Source organism: Chironomus tepperi, unplaced genomic scaffold (assembly GCF_022539635.2).
Source record: "Chironomus tepperi strain 1889 unplaced genomic scaffold, CSIRO-AGI_Ctep_v1 contig_425, whole genome shotgun sequence".
Taxonomy (NCBI): Eukaryota; Metazoa; Arthropoda; class Insecta; order Diptera; family Chironomidae; genus Chironomus; species Chironomus tepperi.
In genome coordinates, this window is record NW_027226547.1 from 230,910 (window position 1) to 241,464 (window position 10,555).

At 29.3% G+C, this 10,555-nt stretch overlaps 1 protein-coding gene across 2 annotated transcripts in view; it reads left to right on the top strand.

Annotated features, from left to right (window-relative positions):
- LOC139097599 (extracellular serine/threonine protein CG31145) overlaps positions 1-10,555 on the top strand; it is a 42,927-nt gene that overhangs the window by 7,982 nt on the left and 24,390 nt on the right. Inside the window, exons 2-4 of one of the 2 annotated variants that reach the window (XM_070649486.1) lie at positions 1,914-1,959; positions 2,032-2,182; positions 5,965-7,155. In XM_070649486.1, coding sequence (XP_070505587.1) covers positions 2,145-2,182; positions 5,965-7,155 — 1,229 coding nt within the window. In that variant the 5' untranslated portion in view covers positions 1,914-1,959; positions 2,032-2,144. Of the gene's footprint in view, positions 1-1,913; positions 1,960-2,031; positions 2,183-5,964; positions 7,156-10,555 lie in introns of those variants that run through there. The other variant, XM_070649487.1, reaches the window with a different exon arrangement.

Here is a 10,555-nt window from a genome sequence, read left to right on the forward strand (position 1 = left end):
ACGATTTAAATAAATCGTTAGTGCATCTCGGTTAAGTAATAATAATTACAGAATTAATTTTTAAATCATAAAACAGCAAGAAAAATCTCAAAGCCGGTTGATAATTATGACCCTAGGAATAGCCTCAAATTTATATGCAATAAATTCCAATATTTATGGATATTTATAATAATTTTGACAGAGCCACAGGAACAACATTCTCAATAAATTGGATTCGGTTTCAATATTTTCAAATTGTCGATTTTAGTCATTTATAGTCACTTATAGTCATATAGTCATGCATATATTCAACATTTTAAAGTGGTCACGTGGTGCTACACAGTTCAATGTTTTTCTTCATTCACAAGTTTAGTATTAAAATGGTATTCAAGCCGCGATCGTATTAATGAAACTAATTATCCGTATGATAAACTTTCTGAAGGCTGTAATCACAGGAAGATCGCGATTCACATGATTAGCGTGTTGTAGCATCAATTACATTTCTTATACTTGTATAAGAGTTTTACGATAAGGGATATTGAGAATATTTTGCATAAGAAACAAGTAAGACAGCCTAGCATTAGCTAGGCATCATTCAATTTGACTTATTTTAAATTGGTATTATTTTAACTGTTTCTTATTCTTCTACAAAATCTGTAGTTATTGTCTTGCCGATGCTGGGTTAAGCACAAATTAAATACAATTTGCATACTTACAGTATTTCAGCAACATGTTAAAAATTGAAGAATCTTCGATACAAAAGAATAAATCTGTTCATTAAAATTAGAATTAATAAGCAATAAAATCATGTCTCTCTAGACTTAATTAGTATCTATAAGAAGTTCATTACTACACTCAATATTATTATTGAAATAATAAGCTTATTATCCCATAAAAATCTTTGCATTTATAATAATTTATTTTTACGCCGGTCTTTTATGTTTTCAAATGTAATTGATATCAAGAATGTGGCATATTAACGAATGTCTGGATATTTTATTAGAATAAGAGCCACTTAGCATATATTCAAATTTAAGATCATGTATTCATTTTTATTAGGTTTCATAAACCTTGCATACATCAATTACTTTAATCATCAAATTTATTTATTCAAGTACTTTTTCCTGGATTTTTATTTTACGTGTTTATAAATAAACTATTCAAGATACATTCATAGTTTATTTTTATTTTAGTCATTGAAATGATTTCATTAATTTACATAACAATGATCAGATACTAAGTAAGTTAAACATTAACAAACACTCCGGTCCGTGGTGTAAGCTCAATGTAATGATCAACTCCCTTAAGTAACCTAAACGATAACTTATTGGTTGCTACTCAATAAATGTTGTCAATTTAAATTCCAAATCTATTTTACCACTGTTTTACTAATCATACCAAATTGACCAGAACCAAAATACTGTCATTTTTCGTTTTAAACTCAATAGCACTCTGTTGAAATTAAATAGATCAGTTCAACTTCGCATCAAAGAAATTACAAGAAAACCACAACATTTCAGTAAATTAATCATAATTCTATCCATAGCTTTATGGTTAGCCTCATTTTTTCGTCACAGCTTATTGAAACCATTCAAAATGTTAACTTTTGATGTCAGTAATTTTTTTTGGCAAATAATTTATGTAACAGAAAAAAAGTTTTCTTTTCTATATCTACTGCTCATTCAATCGAGAATTCCGTCAGCCACTGTTGAATCTTCTAAAAGAAAGTGAACTGTTGCAGAAATTGAAGCGAAAGAAGAATCTTTTTCAAGTGTTTAAAAAGCAGACACGTTTATTTCTACAGTTAGGGAAAGAATTTAGTCGAAATTATAAAAAAAGAACAGCAGCAACGCTAATCAATTCTTTTGATGTATTTATTATTATTGTTCAGTCCAATTTTATTCTCTCTTTTTCTTTTTGTTCTTTTTTTACAGATTTTTGTCGATTTACTGAAAATTTGCAGCATAGAAATCTAGTAAAGTGCGGACATTTTAAATTACTCATTATTCTTTTTTTGATGTTGCAATTTAATGTTCTATATATTTTCTCTAGAGCAAGACACCGTTAAACATCTTTTTCTTACAATTTAGTGTGAAATTCTGTTGTTACTATTTTTTTACATTTTTGTTATCGCTGTGAGACGAAAAATAAAATTTATTCGATTTATGAAAAAGACTATAGTAAAAGAGCTCACAGTAAATATGTATGATGTGATTTTTTTATTTAGAAATTTAAAGAATTTTATTACTTTTATTTTTGTGATCTTGTTTTTTAAACATTCATTTTTAACCCTACTGCATCACAAATAGTGTGAATTCTTTTCTCTTTGTACAAATCATCTAACCCAAAAATAGTAGAAATAAATGTCGTATTTTATTTTCTATCGTGCAGCTTTCTTGACCCCAAAACGAGTGAAAAAAGAATCTAAATTTTGTGCTGAAATCAGAATTCTTGTGTGACTTGCATTTTATGGCTTTTAGCTTTTCAAGATTCATGTGACATTGACTGATTTTTGTTTGTTGAATTCCGTAACCTACCAAGCAATGCTTTTTTTCATTTCATTGTACTTTGTGCTCATAATATCACGTTTAAGCATTTCTCATTTGATTTTGTTTTTACTTTTTTTCATTCAACAAAGCATTTTATTTGAGAGAGTATTTGCTTGACATCTAAATGGAATTAAAATAAATTTTATTCTTTTGGCAGACTTCATTCATTCACGCGTTCTTAATTAAGTGCTATTTGTTTTCCATTCGCTTTTATTATAGCTCTTTTAGGGTCACGCAAAGATGACAGATGATAACTTTTGTTAAGTAAAATATGAACACATCATTACAATTTTGCTACCGAAAACAATTGATTAAGATCGTTGATTATGAATCACTTTTAGATATGGATTAAACAAAAAATTTATTCATGATTAAAACTTTTGAATTAAAACTTCATTATTGCTATTATTTTTGAATGCTTAATGGTTCTGAAAATGAACTGATGTTCTAGAATGGAGTTTACAGTTTCAAAGATCGCATAATAATTTGAATAATCTTTACAAAAAGAGTAAATCAATCGTGAAATAAAAATCAGAGTTGTATTAAAAGAATTAAAAACTTTGTGAAGAAACAAATTCTACAGAAGTGTCCGATTTCTAATCCGCAATAATCCCACTCAGGGGCGTAGCCAGATTTTTGGATTTGAGATTTTTGACTCGAAGAAAAAAAATTAGAAAATTGCATGTTTGGCTACAAATAAAGGGGGTCCGACCACTCCTCTGAATACGACTCTGACAATGATTGCCAATAATACCAACTGTGCTAACAAGAATTCCACTTAAAATTAGCATCAAAAAAACTTGTTACCGGTTGATTATTAACATTAAAAAACCTCTAAACGCCGCTAACAAAATTGTTGATTTTAGGAATTCATTATTTTAAAAAAAAAAAAAAAATTGAAGCAAAAAACTAACAAAGGCTTTAACGATATTATGAATGCATGAAACGGTATAACAATTAAAAATTGAGGAAATGCTTAGTATTACGTCGATTTGATTTTGATTGGATTGTGCAATGATTTAATTGAAAAAAAAAACTTATTGATAAACTTTCATTTTACAAAATTTTTATATATTCTATCAAAATTGGGTGCTTATCACTAATAGATGAAATAATGCATGAATTAAATGCTTTTTTTCATAGAGGTCATCCCATTTTGCCGCATTTAATGTACCACAAAATATAGAAAATAATTTGGGATATTTTTATTAATGGCAATTAGGAGCAAAAAGCTTTGGTTTTATGTTGTCGGCAAAGCATTTATCACTTTTGAATGCTTAATGCCCAGCCATTTGTTTTAATACGCATCTAAATGAATTCAACAAGTTAACAATTTCCATTTGTATACCAATTCTGTTTTGGTGTGTGGCAAATCAAAGTCAAAAACAGACATTAAATAATTTTTTGTGGCTCATGGCCCTTTCAACTTATCTCCTCCCTCAATAAATAACTAAACATTGACTTTTAAAGAGATTTTCGGCATTTTTTCACTATTTAATTACTGTATTGTTGACTTGAGGTGTCATTAATTTTACAGCATTCAGAATAAATCTATAAATTCATTATCATGTTAATTATTTCTATCCGGCAACAATACAAATGATGTAAATTTGCAAGATACAACAAAAAGAGACTCGTGAACTTGCTAACATTATAAGATTGATTCTCTGTCTATATTTTCTGAATGTATAAATTCACTATTGTATTCAATTAATAAAAATACAACTCATTACTTTTGTGTGTCTTTACAACTTTTTTTTATTACTTAATCATCTTTTTCAATATACATGCACGAGTAACATAATTGAGATGTTGAATCTTTCAAAAATAATAAGAAGAGAAAAAAGTTCTCATGAGTAATACACACCTGATGCCGATAGTATCAAAAGATAACTAAAATGAAAGTTTGTCACAAAAGCGCATTTTAATTATGAAGAGGTTATAAAGTTAAAAATAGAGTAGACAAATTGATATAGCTTTAATTTTATGAAGTATAATAAAAATAAATTCGTTTTGATTCAAATTGATTGACACATAGAATAGTATCTGACTCTAATAGCACAATTCATGTATAATAAATCTAAAAGGGCACATAACATGTGTTTCTCACTCTATTTTTATATTTATCAATGATGTGATACTTTCCACATCACAATTCCCATTATAATGTTTTAAATGATCATGTATATCATTGTGCATATAAACACAATGATGTCATCATCAAGAGAAGTTAAAATATAAGTGAAGATGTTACAGGAAGTTTCCATATGTAACACACATTTCACTTTATTACCGTATGATTAAGTTCGCCTAAAACCGACTTTTGTACAGACAAATTTTTGTACTTACAATCATCATCATTTTGATGAAGTTGCCAAGTCTAACACATACTTTTAATTTCCGTGTTCGTTTTATTTTCTCATATTATTTTGATTCACATCAATGAGTGTGAAGATTTAAATCATTTGTGATTTATTGCTTCGTGTGACCATTAATTGAATCATAAACCACATTTAAGGCATTTTCCGTGTCAAAATAAAATCATTGCTTTGAACTTAATTTTATATGGACCCTTTCAGTCACTAAAAATTATATCCATCCAATTTTTCAACCGTGCTCATTTAATATTCCGTCAAATCAAAATTTGATGTTGTTTGCAATCAAAATTCAACAGCCCATAACGTCTTGCAAAATTTATTTATTTCTACATGTACCTGAGCTTTTGGCAGCAATATCTGTAAAAGCAGAAAATTGTTATTTCTCAAAATTCCTCACAGATATTTTCGACGATCTTCCGTCAATATGATATTAAATTTTTTTGAGCCCACGTGTACAAAATGGCAGAAATGATGAAATGAAACCACAAATAGAACTGAAATTCAGACTTCTTATTTATTCCATTTCTCAACAAAAGCAGCTTCCGTTTTGTTCATAGTTATAATAAGTCTTGTCATGAAAGAACGTAAAAATTAACTGCTCAACTTGAACAAGAAATCAATTAAATACATAAAGGAACGAGATCAATTATTAACAGAATATTTCTTAATTTTTCCTGTTAGAAAAGAAATTCGACCAGAATTGGAATTCATTTGAAAATCCATTAAAAATATCATGCACATCATAGCTGCTTTCTTTTTGTTGCGTTAATGATGTTCCATTATAGTTTGAGGTTTTATGAATAGCAGACAAGATATCTGTCTAGTTAAATGAGTAAGAACATTTAAATATAATAATTTTGTATTGAATATGAGTGACCTTGCTCTTTTAATGATGCGTATGATGCATATTCGATGCTTTAATCATATTATTAAAATCAAAAATTTTAACAATTATTCATTATTGTAGCAACTAAGCAGCTTATTACTAGTTCCATGTATATTTATAACAATTTTTTTGCTTTGTCATTAATTCGATGTCTATCATTTGTTCATTTCAGGTCTATTGATTTTAATATAAAATCTGCAATCGAAGAGGAAAAGTTATTATTACTATCATCAGTTGATCATATAAAATGCAATGATATTGCAGATGAAACAATTGAATGCCCATTGTATACAATTAAGGGAAAAGAGCAATCAACAGAAACGACTGCATGTAACAATGTAATTAGTTTTTCATCAGCTGCAGAATCCCATCATCCTCATCCACACAATCATATAAAAAGTATTCTATATACTGATTTAAGTAATTTAAAAAATAATGATTTAATATCAACATTAACGACAAATTCTATAAGTGATTTAAACACAAATTCTCAAGAACGTGCTGATAAAAATTCACTTATTGATAATAAGCTTAAAGGTTGCAGCAGAAATAACAACAGCAACACAACAAAGTGCTATAAATTACATAAAAAAGCTAATAAATGCAGTAGCTATTTAAAAAATGCTGATACGAAAGAACATTTTCACATTGTAAGACATAAAAGCAACGCGAATAGCAGAAAATTATTTTCAAGTGACGATCGACATCGTCATCATATAAGTGACAACAACAACTGTGTAAAGCTTGCTACAAGCACTGAAGCTGCTGAGCAGACAACATTTTGGCCCACGTCGACTCACAATAATAATTGTGATGATCATTCTGTTAGTGATAAGCGCATAGCATACATCAATTCTAGAAATTCTCTATATAAAATAAATTGCATCAATCAATCGTTTAGTGATGGTGAATATATTGTACGAGTGAGACGTGTCAATCGTAAATTTAATTCACATAAAAAAGATGATATTGCAAGTGTGGTGAATGATAAAAATAATAATAGTAATAGTAAACTAATTCATGTGCCAATCGCTACGTCATCAGTTTCCATTAATATATTATTTATCTTTTTTCTTGGCTATTTTCAATCGATAGTGGCAAAGTGTAATAATTATTATAATAATATTAGTGATAATAAAATGTATTTAATACGTTCAATGAAGCTAAAAGAGCGTCTCGCTGTCGGACTTGGGGTGTCGCTTGTCCTCTTCACCCTACTCCTTGTGATAGACTTACAAATGGACCTAGGAGTTTCAAAGGCCAGTTTTCCTTCAACAGGATATCATGGACGCTATAAATATTTACAAGATGAAGATAAGACTGGTGTGTTTAAGGAATTTCAAAGAAAATACTTAGAGAAGCGGTGAGTTATGATGATTAATAAACTCTATAAATTTAGTTTTCCATTGTATTGGTACACAATACACCAATGCTGTACATTTTTCTCCTTCGTTTCTTTCTTCTTTCAAACTCAATTCATTATTTTATAATTTAATGTTATTAAAAGCTCATGACGTTAATAGTTTTATTATTACACTCTGTAAATTATTGAGATATTATATTTCTCGTTCTTTTCATTAACCTCTAAGTGTTGGCATCTCACCATGTAAGTTTTAACTTCTTGTGTGCTTATAGATGCAATTATTTTAAATGAAAGGAGATGATATAAGGAAGTAAATTAATTTAAGATTTTAGATTATTAGTATGGAAGTAAGTTGTGTTGAAAATAGTTTTAACACTTGTAAGATGCTTCCGATTAAGATACTTGTGTCATTAACCTCAGTTTAAATTTTGAAATTTTAATTTATTCTACCTTAATTTTTTTTATCAATTATGACATTACTTTTATCAATGTCAAGATGCTTCTACAATGTATCTACATAATGATATGACTTATTATCATTTAAATTCTGTTGACCGCATAATTGGAGTGCATCCTTGGAGTGTCACAAATGAAGAATGTTCCGCCTGTACTAAACATTTTTTCTAAATATAGCGACCATATGGCAACGATGGCTTCTATTTGGTGATAAAGCAAGATGTTTAAAGGAGACTTTAAAGTTCCATGACGAATCATTGTTCATTTGTGTCGCTCGGAATATCAAGCATTCTAATATCCCTCATATAGTGAAAACAACTGGTATGCCGGCATTTCTTAAAATTTCCAAATAACTTAAGCCATTTTTGGTGCATGGAGAAAATTGCAAGGTTGCGCTTTTTAAATGCAGGAAATGCAGACATGCAATTTTCGGGTGAACCTTATTAAAAATTAAATGAGCCATCGAATTTTAACATATAATGACAGTAAATGTTATCATTACAGCTTGATGACTGTATAAAAATTTCCAATGATTATTCAATGTCATTCACACATGACAATCCATGACAATGAATTAAATCGCGCTCTGTTTAATAAAATGTATCCACACATTTAAACTATTTCTGCTGAACCATGCAGAAATCATTCAGAGTATGCCTTGCTTTCTGTCGTTAATTGCCCTTTAAAATATAGTTTTTTAACTACATATGCATATTTGAGAGAAATTGTTAGAATGAACATTGAGGCAAAGGTAATGGCATAAATTATTCACCGCCTTCAATCATTCGTGCTTATTGTTTTTATGCAAAGTGGAAAATAAATCAAAGACATGTAAATTAAAATGTAAAGAAAGTCATAAATAAAAGGCATAAAACTACTTTAAAAGCCTCTACAAATAGATTGACTTTAATAATAAATTCTACTTCGTTTATTTAACTACTCATAATCATTGGTCACACATCATATACAAATTAAACTGTTGTTAATAAAGATTTTTATTATATTGCAAAATACTATAGTAACAGTAAGGCACAACACTACTCGTTCTTCATCACTATGTGGATTAATTTTCATTTTCCTCCTTTTTGTTGACTAAAAAATTACATTGTTCATTCCGCTTTATTGTTTCTTCTTTTTTTAACAGGTCCATATAAACAAATTTATTTTTGCTTTAATTTTATTTTGTTCATTTTCGTTTAAATTAAGTTATAAATCATGAGCATTGCTGTTTTTACTATGAGCGAGAATTTTTTTTTTTCTGTGAAACTTTTCCTAGTTTTTTTGTACTTTTTCAAAATTGTTGTAGAATGTATTGAATGGAAAAAAAAGCCAAAAGTGTGAATAAAGTTTAGAGGAGGGACTTTCGAATGAAAATTTATAGTTGCATGCAAGGAGGGATCACACTAATTTCTTAATATAAAAGTGACTTGTTGGATATATGGTGTAAGGGTTTACTAACTTCCTGCTGATAGTGCAGATTAAAAGTGTTATATGGCCTCTAATAATTGTTCGAAGTTGGCTCTATCGCCACGCCACATCACCGTGATTTCTTATTATCTCTAGCTTACTTGCTGGGATTGCCACTCCATTATCTCGAGATTTTTAAATGTATAGAAATTTCACCTACTTTTTAAAAAGTCTACATAATATTTTTTGCATGAAACAAAGTTTTAAAGAAATTTAAATTAATATTTTAAAGCTATTAATTTTCATAATTTGTAAAAATAATTGCCAAAGCTTGGCTATCCGCTGGAGCTTGATCCCTCAAACATTTGCCAAGCGAAGCTTGGCCTACCAGCTGGAGCTTGATCCCTCAAACATGTGCCAAAATTAATCAGCTTATCAATAAATTACAAAATTTCAAAAAATCCATGTGCCAAGCGAAGCTTGGCCTATCCGCTGGAGCCTGATCCCTCAAAATTCTTGCCAAGCGAAAGCTAAATGTGCCAAAAGTACCCGCTGGAGCTTGTTGCCAAGCGAAACCCGCTGGAGCTTGATCCCTCAAACATTTGCCAAGCGAAGCAGCCTATCCGCTTGATCCCTCAAACATTTGCCAAGCGAAGCTTGGCCTAAGCTTGATCCCTCAAACAAGCTTGGCCTTGGAGCTTGATCCCTCAAACATTTGCCAAGCGAAGCTTGGCCTATCCGCTGGAGTCTGATTCCTCAAACATTGCCAAGCGAAGCTTGGCCTACCCGCTCTTATAATAAATTTCCATTAAATTCTTAAAAAAGTGGAGCTTTTTTAATTTGATCCCTCAAAAGTCCATAAATCAATAAAAAGTCAAGTTTAATAAATTTTTCAACTTATTGTTGGCTTCTTAATTTATGACTATTTATTTAAATACCTATATTATGATTAATTAGTAGCTTTCAGTAATATTTTAACTTCCATATAATAAATCCTAACCTACAAAATTGCTGTTGAAGCAATCACGAATTTAAGGCTTGTTTAAAGTATAAGCAGTTAAAGTTTGCTACATATTAAAGTTCCATCACGTTCTCATTAAGCAGAGATTTGTTTAAAGTACAGAAAATTTCTCTTAAAATCCATAGCCGCGAGGTAATTACCGAATTTCTCAGTTTTGTATTCAAGGTTACTTCTTCTTGTCTATTTGGCTTTTCTCAAACACATTTTTACACTTTTATATTTCATATTGTTGAAAAGTTTGTGTGAAAAAATGAAGCAAACTGGTAAAATGAAACAGAGAAGTTTTGAGTGTAGAGTAGAGTGAAAAAAAAAACTTTGCATTTGGGGAATGGAAGTACAATTTTGTGTACATTTTTCGTATTTTTAAATAAAAATTTATAATTTTTTGCATAATTTATGAGCTTTTCTAGAGCGATACAGAAAATCCCTTTTTTCTCAATTATTGAGAACAACCGTTGTTCTATTGTTCTGTTTATTTTTATCGTAAATTGAGTTAAAGAAAAGAAGCTTGAAATT